This window comes from Bos indicus, chromosome 19, assembly GCF_029378745.1.
Source record: "Bos indicus isolate NIAB-ARS_2022 breed Sahiwal x Tharparkar chromosome 19, NIAB-ARS_B.indTharparkar_mat_pri_1.0, whole genome shotgun sequence".
NCBI classification, from domain to species: Eukaryota; Metazoa; Chordata; class Mammalia; order Artiodactyla; family Bovidae; genus Bos; species Bos indicus.
The window spans coordinates 47,552,564-47,572,377 of record NC_091778.1 but is presented as its reverse complement, the minus strand read 5'-3'; the positions used below and the strand labels follow the sequence as shown (position 1 = coordinate 47,572,377).

Sequence of the window (19,814 nt, the reverse complement as noted above, 5' to 3'; positions counted from 1 at the left end):
ATTATACAGTGGAAGTGAGAAGTAGATTTAAGGGCCTAGATCTGATAGATAGAGTGCCTGATGAACTATGGACGGAGGTTTGTGACATTGTACAGGAGACAGGGATCAAGACCATCCCCCCATGGAAAAGAAATGCAGAAAAGCAAAATGGCTGTCTGGGGAGGCCTTACAAATAGCTGTGAAAAGAAGAGAAGTGAAAAGCAAAGGAGAAAAGGAAAGATACAAACATCTGAATGCAGAGTTCCAAAGAATAGCAAGAAGAGATAAGAAAGCCTTCTTCAGCGATCAATACAAAGAAATAGAGGAAAACAACAGAATGGGAAAGACTAGAGATCTCTTCAAGAAAATCAGAGATACCAAAGGAACATTTCATACAAAGATGGGCTTGATAAAGGACAGAAATGGTATGGACCTAACAAAAGCAGAAGATATTAAGAAGAGATGGCAAGAATACACAGAAGAACTGTACAAAAAAGATCTTCACAACCCAAATAATCATGATGGTGTGATCACTGACCTAGAGCCAGACATCCTGGAATGTGAAGTCAAGTGGACCTTAGAAAGCATCACTATGAACAAAGCTAGTGGAGGTGATGGAATTCCAGTTGAGCTATTCCAAATCCTGAAAGATGATGCTGTGAAAGTGCTGCACTCAATATGCCAGCAAATTTGGAAAACTCAGCAGTGGCTAAGGGATGGGAAAGGTCAGTTTTCATTCCAATCCCAAAGAAAGGCAATGCCAAAGAATGCTCAAACTACCGCACAATTGCACTCATCTCACACGCTCGTAAAGTAATGCTCAAAATTCTCCAAGCCAGGCTTCAGCAATATGTGAACCCTGAACTTCCTGATGTTCAAGCTGGTTTTAGAAAAGGCAGAGGAACCAGAGATCAAATTGCCAACATCCGCTGGATCATGGAAAAAGCAAGAGAGTTCCAGAAAAACATCTATTTCTGCTTTAGTTCCCCAACCAGGGCCCTCATCAGTGAAAGCACGTAGTCTTAACCACTAGACTACCAAGGAATTCCCATCATTTATATTCTTGTTTCCTTGTCTTTTCCCTCTGGGTTTTTGTTTTTTTTTTTAATCATTTACATTTACAGAAGAGTTTCAAAATATTCAGTTCCCTTTTATTCTTCACTCAGTTTCTCCTACTATCAGCATTTTGTATTACCATATTATAATTATTGAACACAGGAAACTCAGTTCAGTTCAGTTCAGTCCCTCAGTCGTGTCAGACTCTTTGCGACCCCATGAATCACAGCACGCCAGGCATCCCTGTCCATCACCATCTCCCAGAGTTCACTCAAACTCATGGCCATCGAGTCGGTGATGCCATCCAGCCATCTCATCCTCTGTAGTCCCCTTCTCCTCCTGCCCCCAATCCCTCTCAGCATCAGGGTCTTTTCCAATGAGTCAACTCTTCACATGAGGTGGCCAAAGTATTGGAGTTTCAGCTTTAGCATCAGTCCTTCCAATGAACACCCAGGACCAATCTCCTTTAGGATGGACTAGTTGGATCTCTTTGCAGTCCAAGGGACTCTCAAGAATCTCCTCTAACACAACAGTTCAAAAGCATCAATTCTTCGGCGCTCAGCTTTCTTCACAGTCCAACTCCCACATCCATACATGAACTCCTTATTGCCAAATTCAGACTTAAATTGAAGAAAGTGGGGAAAACCACTAGACCATTCAGGTATGACCTAAATCAAATCCCTTATGATTATACAGTGGAAGTGAGAAGTAGATTTAAGGGCCTAGATCTGATAGACAGAGTACCTGATGAACCTTGGATGGAGGTTTGTGACATTGTACAGGAGACAGGGATCAAGACCGTCCCCATGGAAAAGAAATGCAAAAAAGCAAAATGGCTGTCTGAGGAGGCCTTACAAATAGCTGTGAAAAGAAGAGAAGCGAAAAGCAAAGGAGAAAAATAAAGATATAAGCATCTGAATGCAGAGTTCCAAAGAATAGCAAGAATAGAGAAAAAAGCCTTCCTCAGCGATCAATGCAAATAGAGGAAAACAACAGAATGAGAAAGACTAGAGATCTCTTCAAGAAAATTAGAGATACCAAGGGAACATTTCATGCAAAGATGGGCTCAATATAGGACAGAAATGGTATGGACCTAACAGAAGCAGAAGATATTAAGAAGAGGTGGCAAGAATACACAGAAGAACTGTACAGGAAGCTCAGTATGATACTATTAACTAATCTAGACACAATATTTGAATTTTGCCAATATTCCACTAATGTCCTTTTTCTAAGATCCAATCCAGGATCCCATATTGTATTGTTACCATGTTTCCTTAGTGTCCTTCAATCTATGACCTTTTCTCAGTCTTTCTTTTCTTTCATCACCTTGACAGTTTTGTGTCAATTATTAGGCCAGTTATGGTGTAGTATTCTTGCCTGGAGCATCGCTTGGACAGAGGAGCCTGGTGAGCTACAGTCCACAGGGTCACGAGGAGTTGGGCATGACTTCTACATGCCCAACATGTAGAAGTCCTACATGGTGTAGGACAGCCCTCACTCTGGGTTTGTCTGGTGTTTTCTCATGAGTGTATTGAAGCTTCTAAGCAAGAATATCACAAAAAGTGTGTGCTTTGTCATTACCTTATACCAGGCGGTGTGTGTGTAGGCATGTGTGTGGGGGAGGCAGGTGTTCAGTCATTAAGTTGTGTTTGACATAACAATGAATCTTATTGCTTACGATGTTAACTTTGATCACATGGTGAAGGTGATGTCTGCCAGGTTTCTTCACTATAGAATAACGATTTTGCTCTTTGTAAGTAATCAATATTTTCTGGGAAGATACTTCAATTTTATGCAAATATCCTGTTTCTCTTCCTACTTTCACCCACTAATTTCAGCATCCATCAATAGTTCTTGATTGCAATTAATTAGTTAGTGTGATATTGGTTAATAGTGATTTTTTTATTTCCATTTTTCCTTCTATAGCTGTTAACTAGTATTCCACAGTAAGGAAGACGTGTTCTCTTCTCTCTCATTTTTAAAATTCAGTGTGAATTTGTGGGTATTTATTTTATTCTATGAATTATAACACAAAACTATCATAACTTATTTTGTTGCCCAGATTGTCTCAGATTTGTTTCTAGCTGCTTTTAAGTTAACTCTTTTATCAGTTTTTTTAGCAGTTTGATTATAAGATGAATAGGTGCTTTTCTTCTTCACCAACTTGAGATTGGTGGACTCCTGAATGGTTTTTGTTGCTGTTACATTCAGTCACTAAGTTATATCTGACTCTTCATGACCCCATGGGCTGCAGCACACCAGGCTTCCCTGTCCCTCACTCTCTCCCAGAATTTGCCCAAGTTCACGTCCATTGAATTGGTGATGCTATCCAACCATCTCATCCTCTGCCACCCTCTTCTCCTTATGTAGAAAGAGAAAGAAAGAGATATCATTCAGCTGTGTCTGACTCTTTGTGGCCCCATGGACTGTAGCCTATCAGGCTCCTCTGTCCATGGGATTTTCCAGGCAAGAGTACTGGGGTGGGTTGCCATTTCCTTCTCCAGGGGATCTTCCTGACCCAGGGATCGAACCCAGGTCTCCCACATTGCAGGCAGATGCTTTACTGTCTAAGCCACCAGGGAAGACATTGTAAGTGGTTTATTTTTCACCAAATATAGGAACTCCTTAGCAATTACGTCTTCCAATATTTTTTCTGCCCATTCTCTCTCCTTACCTTCTGAAACTCCAATTATACGTTTTCTTGTTGTTTTCGTACTAAGTCGAGTCCGACTCTTTCGCAACCCTATGGACTGTAACCCGCCAGGTTCCTCTGTCCATGAGATTTCCCAGGCAAGAAGACTGGAGTGGGTCGCCATTTCCTTCCCCAGGGTATCATCCTGACCCAGAGATCAAACTTGCACCTCCTGCATCGCAGGCAGATTCTTTACCTCTGAGCCACCAGAGAAGCCCACACATATTTTAGATATCATCTAAAATAAACTATCCTACAGGTCACTGAGACTCCAGGTTTTTTAAACCACTTAGTTGTTTGCTTTTTGATTAAATAGTAATCTCTGTTTAAGTTTCCCAACTCTTTCTTTTCCAGTCTCTATTATGCTGTTAAGCCCATTATGTTTTAAGTTCTAGAATTTTCCCATGCTTCTCTTTCACAGTTTCACTTTCTCTGCAGAGATTCCCCATATCTTCAATAATTATGTCTATATTTTCCTTTATGTCCTTAAACATGATTATAACCAGTATTCTAAAATTCCAGTCTGCTAATTCTAGCTCATCTCAGGAACTGTATACCTTTATTGCTTTTAAAAAAATGGTGGGTCCCAAGTTCCTGCTTATTCACATGTATAGTAATATTAGATTATATATGAACATTGTGACTTATTCATTTCAGAGTTTATGTTGTCTTCCCTCGAGGAGAACTGAGTTTAGTTCTATTAGACAAATTATTGGCAGGTTATCTTGACAGAATGGTTTTATTCTTTTTCAGGGAGAGCTGGTCATTTCAAATTCTATCCTTAATCTTAGAGAGCGTGTTTGTGTGTATGTGTCTGTAGAACGTGGTCCTTACTCCTAAGGTGTGGACATTCTGTATCATCTAAGCTGTATCACCAAGTTGTTTAGTGAGACCTTTTCCTTCTGACTGGGCTAAAACTCCGTCTCTAAGCCATGTGCCACCTCTAGTGTTCTCTTCAGCTCTCTGCTGCTCTCCGCTAAGCCTTATAGAGTCTCACTGTGTGCTTGCACAGCTCGGCCTTTGTCCAAAGACCATAGAGATCACCCATGCGGACTTCTGGGGGCACCCCTCTGTTCAGCTTCCCCCTCTCTAAAAGCCGTTTCATAAATTACAGCTTTCTCAGAGGCCCTGAACTCTAATCTATGCTTTTTCACCTCAGTGAGACCAGCATGCCCTTATTAGGCTCCACCTTCTCCCACTGCATTCCAGAAAGCTCCCCCAGGCCAAAAAGCTCGGCAAATGTAGAACTCCCACCTCATGTGTTTCCCTTCCCACAAGGATTATAATTCTGCTAGCCATAGTCCATGTCTAAAGCAGTTTCTCAAATATTGTGCCTGAATATATTCTTGTTTATTGTGGGAGAGTGAGTTCCATACCAGTCACTTTGTCATAGTCAGGAGCAGAAGTTCCGTGATTATTTTCCATCTCTGCCTCTCCCATCATCACCTCTCTCTGGTAGACAGTGAGATCCTTGAGCACAGGGACAGTAGCTTTTTATCTTTATATTACTCAGTAGACCCTCAATAAATAAAATAATTTCTTCCTACTTTTTACCTTCTTAGCAGCCCTTGATGGTTAATGTTAAAAAATTGTTAATCAAGCAGTGATGTTGGGGGATCTGAGTGTCTATTCGTGATTTTCCCAAGTGCCATATTCCACAATGGATCGGACCATGGAGGGATATCCAATGCATGGCACGTAGATCTTCCCCAAGATCCATTTAAGATGCAGGAGTCACGTTATCTGGTTCCCTGATTGACCTTGGCCAGGCTGACACCAAGATAGGGACCCTTTCCCTGTGCTCGTGTCAATAGTCAGCCCCCTTGGGAAGCCCCACTCCATCCAGTTGCTCATTGTCACCACTGTAAGTTGGAGGAAACACTTCTGTGGCCATTTCCTGAATCTCTTTCCTCGAGGTCATGTTTATTTCCCCTTTGTACTTCGAGTCAGAAGGTCCCTGGGTTCACATTTTTGCCCCACTTCTTACCGATTAAGTGATCTAAAAACAGTCCAAATCCTCTCTATACTCATTTTTCTTTCTTTTTTCTTTTTTTGGCCTTCCTTCTCAGCTTGCGGGATCTGAGTTCCCTGATGAGGGATCAAACCCACGCCCACATGGACCAAAGCCCAAGAAGCACTGAGTCCTAACCACTGGACCACCAGGGAATTCCCTATACTCATTTTTCTTATCTGTAAAAAATAACTGTTCCCAGCCCTTTTCCGCACCCCCACTCCCAACACCCACACATGTTAATGAGGTTCTAGAAATCAGGGCTATGAAAGCCTATAGAATCTGAAAAACACAGAAAAGTATGTTCTTATTGTTGTTATTATTTGCTGAGATATTGTAGGTCTATTCAATGCAAATTCATTCCTCTGAGGACTTCCCTGGTGGTCCAGTGGCTAAGACTCCGTGCTCCCAAAGCCGTGGCCCTGGGTTCGATCCCTGGTCAGGGAACTAGATCCCGCATGCCACAACTAAGGGTTTGCATGCTGCAACAAAGATCCCACAGCAGTCAAATAAATACATAATTTTTTTAAATTTGTTTCTGTACTTAGGGAGTCTTGAATGTGCAGTAAGTGTATTGGTTCACAATATTCTCCTCCTACACATTTGGCAGAGGCTCTTCTGTCCATTGAGAGAGAGGGATGACAGAGCGGTTCCTTTGGCTTAAAGGAAATGAGTTTTCAGAGTCCATACTGACTTAAAGATGGTAGAACTTGGAATTTCTGGGCTCTAGGGAGCTGTATGAGAAAATACCCCTAGATTTTTATTAAAGTTGTTAAGGGATGAGCTCAGCCTTGGCATTTCACATTCATTCACAAGCATGTATTAGGCACCTGCTGTGTGTCAGCATACTGAGGATGCTGCAGTGAAGAGCACTGCCCTGCCCTCCCAAAGCTTGAGCCCCATTGGGCCTAAGACAGTCAAGTTCTGTCTTGGCTTGCATTCTCACATAAGCCAGACCTTTCTCTGCTGAAAAGAACAAGTAAGAGCCCAAGGACTTTCTATCTCAACTCATCACACAAAGTACCACCTGGCCAAGCCTGGGTTCAAGCTCTGTGAGCAAGAAGGCATCATATGACTGCTCACACCCCGTCTCAGACCAATCCAGATACTTACTCCATCCAACCCCCAAGCCAGGGTGATGCCTCATTCCAGTAACAGAGCCGCTGCTTGACTTCTGGTCCCAAATTCCTGTTCAGGTATCTTTCTATTCTCAGTCACCCTCCCTGGGGCCCTGCTTCAGTGAATCCAAACTTGCATCTGGGCTCCAGACTTTTTTTTCCAGCCATGCCATGTGGCTTGTGGGATCTTAGTTCCCCAGCAAGAGATTGAACCCAGGCCACTGCAGTCAAAGTGCCAAGTCCTAACCCAGAGTTTGCTCAAGTTCCTATGCATTGAGTCGGTGATGCTACCTAGCCATCTCATCCTCAACAAATGTGAGCTATTTCTTCCCCTTAGGATCAATTCATCTATGCTGAATTCCCCAAATTGTCTCTGCAAGTCAAGATACCCACTGCTTCATTGTTGCTGCTTGTCACTAGCCTCCTGGGCTCTAGTTGAGGTGAGCTGATTACTTGAGGTAGAGGGATGTTACAGGCTATGGGGAGGGTCCTTGCTGGTCAAACTGACCATCCCCTGATGTAGCTCCTGGGTCAGGTCCCTGTCCCTATTCCTGGAAGATCTTTAGCATAATCAGTGTTGCTGGGACAAGCCTCAGATTTTCCCAAGTTCATGGACCACTCTTCTTGCCAACACCCAAAGCATCAAGGCTATTCTGAAGCCAGGGACATTGTTTCTTCACCACAAGTCCTTGGATGAGTTTCAAAAGATCTGTGAACCCCCTCTGATAGCCAAAAGTTTGTGTATTCTACAGAAATAGTCCTTCAGTTCAGTTCAGTTCCGTTCAGTCGCTCAGTCATGTCCGACTCTTTGTGACCCCATGAATCGCAGCACGCCAGGCCTCCCTGTCCATCACCAACTCCCGGAGTTCACAATGGTCTGTGACCCATGTGTTAAGAACTATCACTTTGGGATAGGGGAACCCTAGAGTCTAGCCCTAGTCCTTGAGGCTGGGAGGCCTTCTTCTGGGCAACTGAGGACTCAGAAAGGCCCAATGTCAACAGTATCCACAGGTCCTTACCATCACTCCAAGAAACAGGGCCCAGTCACTGGGTCCCCCAAAATCTGCCTGAATCCACTCCCCAATCCCTCAACCCAGTTCTTCCCAACAGGGAGTGTTATCTCCCCAGGTCTTCTCCAGCCAGAGAATGGCCTCTCCCCACCACCCCCATATCCCCTCACTGTCATAAGCTGCTGACCCAGGCCCTTTCTCCCAAGTATGATTTTCCTCCAAGGAAAAGAACTAGAATTTGAGAGCACGTCTTTGATAAATAAATAAATATCTTTCTTTTTATACACCACTTTCTCTATAAATATTGATCATCTCCCTTAATCCTCATAATAACTTATTTTACAGAAGTAGAAACTGAGGTCAAGTAGGGTGATAGAACAATTATTATTATTATTATTATTATTATTATTATTATATTAGCTCCCATTTATTTTGTAATTTTTATATGCAAAATACTATGCTAAGAATTTTTTCATACTTTATTTAATCAGCACAAAATAGGCATGGGAATCCTGATCTTACAAGTGAAAAAACAGAGGCTCAGAGAAATGGGATAGTTAGCTGAAAAGCGCCTAGGGGGCCTTCCCTGGTGGTCCAGTGGCTAAGACTCTGCACCCCCAATGCAGGGGTCCTGGGTTCAATCCCTGGTCAGGTAACTAGATCCCACATACCACAACTAAGACCCAGTAAAGCCTAGTTAATTATTATTTTTTTAAAAAGTGTGCCTAGGTAGTAAGTGACAAAGCAGGGACTGAAAAAGCAGGTCCCTCTGACTCTACACCCCACTGTCTCCCTAACTCTAAGTGGGGCTATAGGTTGCCCGATACCCTCTAATGTTTCAAGTGGGCCTTGCTATGTTCATGCGAGAAATTCATATTGGAATAAAGGAAGAAATTAAATCGGGAGGTCCATAAAGAAGTTTCCCCGAGGGTCCCTGCAGCCCAGGCCAAGACTGGGAATTCTGTGCTCCCTGCCCAAGAAAGCACACAGAACATTTTCTCCAGAAAAAGCCTTTTCCTTACCCTCCCACTCCCTAGCCCTGCTCTATTTCCAGGTCCTGACCACTTCCTGTCTTAACTATTACAAGAAGTTACCAGCCATGTCCGCCTGACTCCTGAGATATGACAACTACACCGGAAAAACCTGGGCGTTAGACCAAGTTCTGAGCCAAACAGAGAGCCCCTGGGATTCAGCTTTTCCCTGAAAGGATGACACAGAGAGGGGTGACTGTGAGCTGGGTGTATGATCAGCAATGTGCCTCACTTCCCCAAGGTTCTGGCTGCTTCCAACCCAATAAGGCCCTCAGTAAGGACCTGGGAGCCCCAAGGTCTGAGGAAGGAGTGGAAGGGGAAAGCCCATACCTACAGCACTCCAACCAGGACCCCTGGCAGGAGAGCACCTTGCCCTCCCAGGTTCCCCCTCCTCCTTCCCTCTCCTCTCTCGCTCTCTTCTCCTCCCTTCTGGAGCTCAGTCACCCATGATTACCCTGAGGGCTATGTTCCCCATCTGTGGATAGTTACTTGCAACCACCACTCATCTGTCTTCCTGACCCTGTGTCTTTGATTCTTCCTTGGAAACCCTACCCTCTAGCCATCCCCTAAGTACTCTAAGGATTTTGAAGTAGTACCTTCAGACTGGGAGCATCCTAGTTTTCTAGAGCTTTCTTCTTGCCTAGGTCACAAAATGAACCTTTATTTCCTACTGCCTCAGAACTCTACCGAGCAATCCATTAAGGTAAGATGACAGAGTGATGACAACTTCAAAGGTAACAATTATCAAGGGCTTATTATTTGCCAGGCACTGTACGAAATACTTCCCCGAGGGACTTCCCTGGCAGTCCAGTGGTTAAGACTCTGTGCTTCCAATGCAGGAGACACAGGTTCAATCCTTGTTTGGGGAGCTAAGATTCCGTGTGCTATGGGGTAAGGCCAAAAAATAAATAATAATGGATATTTGGGACACTGAGGCAGGTGACCGTTAGTGTCCTTTGAGGCTGGAAGACAGAACTCTTAGTGAATAGTGAGTGAAGTCGCTCAGTCGTGTCTGACTCTTTGCAACCCCGTGGACTATAACCTACCAGGCTCCTCCGTCCGAGGGATTCTCCAGACAAGAATACTGGAGTGGGTTGCCATTTCCTTCTCCAGGGGATCTTCCTGAACCAGGGATTGAACCCGGGTCTCCCACCTTGCAGGCAGACGCTTTAACCTCTGAGCCACCAGGGAAGACTCTCAGAGACACTCAAAAACTAACTGCAGCATGGCAGAAGATGGAGGAGAAGCACACGGTAAATTGCCAAAGGCACGTGAAATTAGCTACATGGACTGGTGACGCTAAGTCTCTCCCCTGTTCATCTGTAGCAATTTTGTAATTGTATTTATCAAGCTGTAAAACAAAAGCAAATAAAAAATATGAGAGTGATTATCACACAAGACTACTCCTAACAAGTCCAAATTCCCAAAAAAATAAATAAATTTAGTAACACGTCCACCTTAATTATGGCCTTCCCAGGTGGCGTCGTGGTAAAGAACCCATCTGTCAATGCAGAAGACACCTCTTAGGCAGGTTCTTTACCACAATTTTGATGAGTGCTGTTTCTCTCCCTCTTGTTTCGCAGGTGTTTCTGTTATTTGGGGATTTCCCAAAAGAATAAGGGTTCTTTCATTTTCCTTCTTTGGCTAGAACTGTATGTGCTGCCTAGAATACCCCTCTGCCTATAGAGTTAATAACTGCGTTCTTACTAGGTTACAAATGCTGTTTTGTTTGGGGTGGGTTTTTTAGATTTTTCCTTTTTAATTTATTGGAATATAGTTGATTTACAATGCTGTGTTAGTTTCAGGTGTACAGCCAATTGAATCCGTTATACATACACAAATGCAGTTTTAACTGCTTTATATTGATCAACTCACTGGATCCTTGTAATAACCAAATGAGGTCAGTACTACTGTTATCCCCATTTTATAAACTAGTAAACTGAGGCTTGGAGAGGTTGAAAACCTTGCCCAGGGTCACACAGTTCATGCGTGTAGACCCATCCTGACCCTGAGACTACACTCTTAACCACGGCTCTCTTCTAAGGGCTCGCATTCAAGTCGCCTGCATCCTCTTCAGTTTCTGTGCCAGCCTCTCCTCCTCCAAAGAGCCTTCTCTGATGTCCTAACTGGAAATAATGCTGTTTTTCCCTTTAAAATCCCCCCACGTCTTGGTTAGTATCTATCTTACAGCCTTTGCCTTCCACTTGATATTTTTCTGTTTGTGCACCATATATGTCTTCGCTACACACTCCAGTATTCTTGTCTGGAAAACCCCATGGACAGAGGAGACTAGCAGGTTCCAGTCCATAGGGCCTCAGAGAGTCAGACGAGACTGAGCACAGGCACAAAACTACATCTTAACTTACCTACCAGCTCTGAGTGCAACGACCAGGTCCTGTTCAATTTTCTAAACCTCAGAGGCCTGGCAAAACTCTAGCTGCCGTTATCAGAATCTAGACACTGGCAAAATATCACAAAAACTAAATTCTAAAAACAAAAACTTGCAGTTCCAGTAATAAAGTGCATTAAATAAATAATTATGAAACTAACGGCACAAGAACACTCTCCACATTCCAGCTGGTAACCAAGCTTTTAAAGGCTGGATCTTTAACCTCTGGCTGCTCCTCAACATGTAGGGCACGGAAGGGCTGCAATGAGAGCTGAAGTGTGGGTGGGATGGAATGGGAGAAAGGGTAGGGATATCATGATCATTTTTAAAATTTCCTTTGAAGCCCAAGGGCTGGGAACGGAGGGATCCCTGAGACCAGCACGGCCAGATGCACTGTTTCAAGTCCTCAAATGCCCAGGCCCAAACCTCGCCCTGCACAAAGACAAACTGAGACACTCAGGACGCCCTCCTCAGCCTGTCCTTACACCGACCACGGCCCTTTGTTATGAAATGACACATCAGCACCTAATAGCTAACATCGTATGAGACTTATGTAAATGTAAAATGGTGAAGACTTTTAGGAAGTGCACACACTGTCTTGGGTGGGACCATAGATTTGTGAGATGGGAATCATCTCCATTCAATAATGGACTCTGTTCTAGGGAAAATAAAACCGCTAGGAGAGCAGGTACGTGAGTGTTGACTGTCAAGAAGATTCACAACACAGGGAGAAAGTCCAGCAGAGGCCATCAGAGCCTGATCAAGGAGACTGGAACCGAAGGGACCATGGGGACGCAATAAGCCTGTGAACCCGAGGCACCAGCTGGGGGGTGGAGGGGAGGATGGGAAGTGGTGGACACTCACCGGGGCTCAGCAGGGTCTGGAGCAAGACTCAGAGAGGTGTAGTAGGAATGCTAACTCAGCAAAAAGTGGGGCCACAGAGGAAGTAAAAGTAAAAGGTGGAACTGTCTCTCTAAACCCAAGTGTGACCCAAGGAACCGCTGAGGGAGAGGAGGAAGTGAAGCAGGTCCTGAGAGAAAGAGATGTGCTATTTTAGAGCTTGTGGTAGCCTGGAAGAAGGCTGCCCAAAGCAGATGCAATATCAAAACATTCAGAGGAAAGATAAACCGAATCCCACAAAGGCTCCCAAATGGCAGTTCCTAGCCTTTTTTGGGTCTCTGACCTTTTTGGAAATGTGATGAAAAGTATAAGTTCTCGGAAAGAGAGTGTAAATGTGCTCACAAGTGTCTTTTACGATAAAGAATCTCTTTTCCTTAACACAGTGTTGTAAGTCAATTATATCTCGATGATAGATAGACAGACACTGGATACACACACACACACATATATATCTATATCTATCTATCTATATCTATATCTGTGTATATATATATATATATAGAGAGAGAGAGAGAGAGAGAAAGAGAGACTGGAAATAAACACATCAAAATACTAATGGTGGTTTCTCTGAGGGTTGGAGATTATGGGTGATGGTTATTTTTCACTTTATTCTTTTTACGTATTTCTAGTTGTCTGAAATGAACATGTATTGCTTGTAAAATTAGAAAATAATAAATGTCATTAAGATGAAAAAATATGTCACATTAACAGCTTAAAAAACAGAATCTCTGTTCCTATCACCAGAGGAATGGACTGTCTTCAAAGGAGAACTATGAACAACGCAGTAAGGAAACAGGTGGGAAAGGGGCTCTGAAGAGACTGGTGGAGCTGAGGAAAGAGAATTCTCCAGGGTTCTTGTCCAGAATAGATGGAAGGAGGGGCAGCCGAGGGCTTATTATGAACATAAAGTTGTCACAGGGGGCTGCGGCCACAAGGCCAAGAAGCCGTAAGTCCCGAGTGAACTGAATTCTCTTCCTCTGGCTCTGCTGGGTCTTTGTTCCTGCCAGTGTTTTTCTCCAGTTGCGCCGAGCAGGGAATACTCTCTAGTTGCAGTGCGCGAGTTTCTCGCTGCGGTGGCTTCTCTTGTCGTGGAACACGGGCTCTAGGGCACACAGACTTCAGGAGTTGTGGCTCCCAGGCTCTAGAGCCCTGGCTCCGTAGCTGTGGCCCAGCGTCATAGTTGCTCTGCGGCATGTGCGATTTTCCCATACCAGGGATTGAACCCGTGTCTCCTGCATTGCCAGGTGGATTCTTTACCACTTGGGTCATCAGGGAAGTCCCTGAAATCTTTGTAATGTCAAAATTAACAAAAACCTGCTACACTAAAGCTCTGAGCAAGAACTACAGAAAGGTCACAGTCCTCGGGGCTACATGAGTGACGTCAGCAGAGTTCACCAACCTCTGTTTGACCTCAGTTTCATCTTTTCTGTCAAGAAGATTAATTTCCAGCTCTGAAGGGGCAAACTGCACTGCTAAGAGGGAACTGAACCCCAGAATAGAACACATTAGACAGCAACTGGCCACATGAAACAGATTTGAGAATCTCAGTGTGGAACAAGCACCAGCGGGGAGATGCCGAGCTGAGAAAGAGGAAATGCCAACTTCTATCACGGGGAATGGTTCTAGGTCTTTTCTAGGTCACTTTGGAAGACAAATCCAGGACCAGTGGATGGAAATTTCAGGGATGTAAATGTCAGATTCCTACTAAGAAGAATATGAATTAGAGTTTTTCCCAAACGGAGTGGGCTATCGTGGGTGGTAGCAAGTCTCCCATCATAGTAGATACCCAAGTGAACACTGGATGACTTTTACAGGGCTTTTATGGAAGGGTTTGGATTAGAGATCTCTTCTAACCCTGAAAACTTATGCTTCTGTAACTCTAAAAGGTCAGGGGAGAAAAGAATGAGTACCTTCCCAGCTTAGTTTTAGATTTTTTTCACTTTGCTTCTCCATCTCTGAACAGCTGCACCTCATGCCAGTGTGATCCCTGCTCACCCTTCCCCCCTTTCTCAGCCTTTCTTCCTTCTCCCTGCCTCTTACCCCATTCTCCAGTTATTTTTCTCACCCTTCCTTTATCCTTCTTTATTTCTTTTTATGCAAATCCTAAAAGGCAGAGACTGTGGTATTCCCAGGTGGTACCATGGTAAAGAATCCGCCTGCCAATGCAGGAGACGCAAGACTCAGGTTTGATCCCTGGGTTGGGAAGATCCCCTGGAGGAGAGCATGGCAACCCACTCCAGTATTCTTGCCTGGAGAATCCCATGGACAGAGGAGCCTGGTGGGCTACAGTCCATAGGGTAGCAAAGAGTTGACACAACTGAGTGACTGAGCACACATGCGCGTGATTATAGCTGGCAAAAAAAGAAGGCATCCTGTCAGGAATCGCACTCTCCAGGCCCTTCTCTATTTATATCCCATCCAAGCTTGCCACACCTCCTCCATGACGCCCTCCCTGGCCATTCCCTGAGACCCAAGTGCTATGATACCATACCCTCCCTGGGTCCTTAGATACACACTGCCTGCTGTCCTTTCTTCTCTTTTGTCTTATAACTGTTCACCTGTAGATCATTCTTACTTCAGTGGGGTATAAACTCGTGAAGTGAAAGACTATGAGTGACTTTGCTTTTGGAACCACCGTTTGGGAGCTGACTTCCAAAGCACCTGCAGCTGTGGACTCTGCAGTTACTTTGAATGAATGCTTTCTGCCACTTCAGGTCCTAAACACATATACACAGTGACGGTGAAAATAAAACAAGACTAGAGTTGATCTAGAGTCAGACTCAGTTCAGTTCAGTCACTCAGTCATGTCCGACTCTTTCTGACCCCATGAACCGCAGAACGCCAGGCCTCCCTGTCCATCACCAACTCCCAGAGTCCACCCAAACCCGTGTCCATTGTGTTGGTGATGCCATCCAACCATCTCATCCTCTGTCGTCCCCTTCTCCTCCTGCTTTCAATCTTTCCCAGCATCAGGGTCTTTTCAAATGAGTCAGCTCTTCGCATCTGGTGGCCAAAGTATTGGACTTTCAGCTTCAAAATTAGTGCTACCAATGAACACCCAGGACTGATTTCCTTTAGGGTGGACTGGTTGGATCTCCTTGTAGTCCAGGGGACTCTCAAGAGTCTTCTCCAACACCACAGTTCAAAGGCATCAATTCTTCGGCTCTCTGCTTTCTTTATAGTCCAACTCTCATATCCATACATGACCACTGGAAAAACCATAGCCTTGACTAGACGGACCTTTGTTGACAAAGTAATGTCTCTGCTTTTTAATATGCTGTCTAGGTTGGTCATAACTTTCCTTCCAAGGAGTAAGCATCTTTTAATTTCATGGCTGCAATCACCATCTGCAGTGATTTTGGACCCCAGAAAAATATAGTCAGCCACTGTTTTCACTGTTTCCCCATTTATTTGCCATGAAGTGATGGGACCGGATGCCATGATCTTAGTTTTCTGAATGTTGAGCTTCAAGCCAACTTTTTCACTCTTCTCTTTCACTTTCATCAAGAGGCTCTTTAGGCTCAGATCCTGACGGTGCAGCAGCCTGCAGCCTCAGCCAGAGAGTCCCAGCCGCTTTCAATGGAGGAGAAGCCCGGCCAGCCACAGTCTCAGCACCATCACAGCCACCACCATCCGCACCATCACCCCCAGCAGCAGCAGCAGCCGCACCACCATCACCATTATTATTTCTACAACCACAGCCACAACCACCATCACCACCACCATCAACAGCAGCCTCACCAATACCGGCAGCATGGAGCCGAGGGCAGCCCCAAGGCCCAGCCAAAGCTGCTGAAACATGAGCAGAAACACGCCCTCCAGCAGCACCAGGAAACGCCGAAGAAGAAAAGAGGCTACGGTGAACTAAATGGTAATGCTGGAGAAAGAGAAATGTCTTTAAAGAGCCTGGGTTCTGAGGAAGCTACCAACCCTATTTCCAGGGTCCTCAATGGCAACCAACACGTTGTAGACACTAATCTGAAGCAGACTGTAAAGTCCAGCACCTTTGGGAAAGCAGGAATTAAAACCAGGAATTTTATTCAGAAAAACAGTATGGACAAAAAGAATGGGAAGTCTTATGAAAATAAATCTGGAGAGAACCAATCTATAGACAAGACTGATACTGTAGCAATTCCAAATGGTGTTCTAACAAATAATTCTGGCTATATTACTAATGGTTATATGGGCAAAGGAGCAGATAATGATGGTAGTAGATCTGAGAGCGGATATACCACTCCTAAAAAAAGGAAAGCTAGGCGCAATAGCGCCAAGGGTTGTGAAAACCTTAATTTAGTGCAGGACAAAATAATGCAACAAGAGACCAATGTCCCAACCTTAAAACAGGGACTTGAAACTTTCAAGCCTGACTACAGTGATCAAAAGGGAAATCGAGTAGATGGTTCAAAGCCTATTTGGAAGTAGGAAACTGGGCCTGGAGGAACAAGTCGAGGAAAACCTGCTGTGGGTGATATGCTGCGGAAAAGCTCTGATATTAAGCCTGGTGTGAGCAGCAAAAAGTTTGATGATCGGCCCAAAGGAAAGCATACTTCTGCTGTTGCCTCCAAAGAGGACTCGTGGACCCTGTTTAAGCCACCCCCAGTTTTTCCAGTGGACAATAGCAGTGCTAAAATCGTTCCTAAAATAAGTTATGCAAGCAAAGTTAAGGAAAACCTCAACAAAACTGTACAGAACTCTTCTGTGTCACCATCTTCATCTTCATCTTCCTCATCATCTACTGGGGAAACTCAGACCCAAGCTTCAAGTCGATTATCCCAGGTCCTTATGTCAGCGCTGAAATCTGTTACTTCGGCCAACTTTTCTAATGGGCCAGTTTTAGCAGGGACTGATGCAAGTGTGTATTCTCCAGGGGGTCAGCCACTGCTAACTACTGCTGCTAATACTCTAACACCCATCTCTTCTGGGACTGATTCAGTTCTCCAAGACATGAGTCTGACTTCAGCAGCTGTTGAACAAATTAAGTCCAGCCTTTTTATCTACACTTCAAATATGCAAACTGTGCTGTTGAGCACAGCTCAAGTGGATCTACCCTCTCAGACAGATCAGCAAAACCTGGGGGATATCTTCCAGAATCAGTGGGGTTTATCATTTATCAATGAACCCAGTGCTGGCCCCGAAACTGTTACTGGGAAGTCATCAGATTATAAAGTGATGGAGGTGATATTTCAAGGGGAATATCCTGCCACTTTGGTTTCACAGGGTGCTGAAATAATCCCCTCAGGAACTGAGCATCCTGTGTTCCCAAGGCATATGAGCTGGAAAAACGGACTAGTCCTCAAGTTCTGGGTAGCATTCTAAAATCTGGGACTACTAATGAGAGTGGAGCCTTATCCTTGGAACCCAGTCATATAGGTGACCTGCAAAAAGCAGACACCAGTAGTCAAGGTGCTTTAGTGTTTCTCTCAAAGGACTATGAGACAGAAAATCAAAATCCTCTGGCGTCTCCTACGAACACTTTGTTAGGCTCCGCCAAAGAACAGAGATACCAGAGAGGCCTAGAAAGGAATGATAGCTGGGGTTCTTTTGACCTGAGGGCTGCTATTGTATATCACACTAAAGAAATGGAATCTGTTTGGAATTTGCAGAAGCAAGATCCCAAAAGGATAATCACTTACAATGAAGCCATGGGTAGTCCAGATCAATGAAGGACCAGACTGCCTATTTGTAACCTTTCTGCAGCATTAGAGCCACCGTTCATGGGGGACACAAGGCTTTTATGCTCCTAGATCTTCAACGCAGCAGAGGAACCATAAGTAGAATCACAGGATAATATATACAAATATATATATATATATATACATTATATATATAGTTATTTTTAAAAAGGCAACTGAAAGTAATTAGACTTCTTAAGGAAACAAATTTATTTCAAGAGACTATACATGGTTATTTAATCTCCGGTACTGAATAGATTTGTTTTATTTTGTTTTTAGTTTTTAAGTGTGAATGCAAGTGATTAATGAATATGGACTTATTAACAAGCGTGGTTCTAAAGTTCCTGCTGTCATCACCTTGGGCAACCAATGACCCACTGGAAAGGCAAATCCACTTTAAAAGATCTCTGTATCTTGTTCTGTGACTAAAGTGATACACTAATCACGGGGAACCCAGAATGATTCAACATTTTCCCCCACTCCTCCCTTGATCTTTTGGTTATACTTTGAACCCTGCGAGAATGCTGGATAAAATGCCTTGAAGTTTGCAGGGGTCTTTTTTTTTTTAGTGAATATGATTTGCGTGTCTTGCCAGGAATAAGCAGCCTCTGTGGGGTATTGGGAAATATTTTCTTTGTTTTCTTTTAATTTTTGTGGGGTGGGGGGATAGGGGAGGGCATTGAAGTTCTACAGTTCTGAAGTAGTTGGTGGTACATAGTTTCACTTGGCTTTGGTTACCTATTGGACTTTAGTAAGTAAAAACTTCACGAGTGTCATTTAAACAAAAGTTACAGAACAAACAATTGGCTTTAGATATTTAATCTGGAAAAATCCTCCTGTGCCTATGTTCTAACATAACTGTGTTAAGTGGGAGCAAAAATGTATTCTGCTTTTCAACTGTAGGTGCTCCAGACTTGCTCTCTGTCACTAACACTAAATGTGCTATTTTTCTTGTTTTTCATCAAACATCTGAAGAGAAACTTCTGTACCTTTCTGTAAATTCTTTTTAATGTCTCAGAAATCTAAAAGGGGAAGAAAAAAGTCCATGAAAATTAAAACTTCATGTTTTTAGCCAGTGAGGAGGTAATAAACCCTGCCTATAGAAGATGTGTTTTCATGCAAACTATACTTCTGAGCTTATTAGCTTCTAATTATATCTTAATAAATATATTTTATTACTAGAAAGAAAAAAAAGAGGCTCTTTAGTTCTTCTTCACTCTCTGCCATAAGGGTAGTGTCATCTGCATATCTGAGGTTATTGATATTTCTCGCTGGAATCTTGATTCCAGCCTGTGCTTCTTCCAGCCCAGAGTTTTTCATGATGTACTCTGCATATAAGTTAAATAAGCAGGGTGACAATATACAGCCTTGACGTACTCCTTTTCCTATTTGGAACCAGTCTGTTGTTCCATGTCCAGTTCTAACTGTTGCTTCCTGACCTGCATACAGGTTTCTCAAGAGGCAGGTCAGGTGGTCTGGTATTCCCATCTCTTTCAGAATTTTCCACAGTTTATTGTGATCCACGCAGTCAAAGGCTTTGGCATAGTCAATAAAGCAGAAATAGATGTTTTTCTGGAACTCTCTTGCTTTTTCCATGATCCAGCGGATGTTGGCAATTTGATCTCTGGTTCCTCTGCCTTTTCTAAAATCAGCTTGAACATCTGGAAGTTCATGGTTCACATACTGCTGAAGCCCGGCTTGGAGAATTTTGAGCATTACTTTACTAGTGTGTGAGAAGAGTGCAATTGTGCCGTAGTTTGAGCATTCTTTGGCATTGCCTTTCTTTGGGATTGGAATGAAAACTGACCTTTCCCAGTCCTGTGGCCACTGCTGAGTTTTCCAAATTTGCTGGCATATTGAGTGCAGCACTTTCACAGCATCATCTTCCAGGATTTGGAATAGCTTAACTGGAATTCCATCACCTCCAGTAGCTTTGTTCGTAGTGATGCTTCCTAA

The 19,814-nt window shown here is 43.7% G+C and overlaps 1 protein-coding gene and 1 pseudogene across 1 annotated transcript in view; one reads left to right on the top strand and one right to left on the bottom strand.

Moving 5' to 3' along the window:
- The window catches only part of ITGB3 (integrin subunit beta 3), a 70,983-nt gene extending 67,005 nt beyond the window's left edge, over window positions 1–3,978 (bottom strand). Inside the window, exon 1 of the mRNA XM_070773701.1 lies at window positions 3,710–3,978. Within this exon, the coding sequence (XP_070629802.1) occupies window positions 3,710–3,851 (142 nt within the window). The 5' untranslated portion in view covers window positions 3,852–3,978. The remainder of the gene's footprint in view (window positions 1–3,709) is intronic.
- Window positions 3,979–15,709: 11,731 nt separating this feature from the next.
- Window positions 15,710–19,052, top strand: LOC109574405 (FMR1-interacting protein NUFIP2 pseudogene; annotated as a pseudogene).
- Window positions 19,053–19,814: the final 762 nt, after the last annotated feature.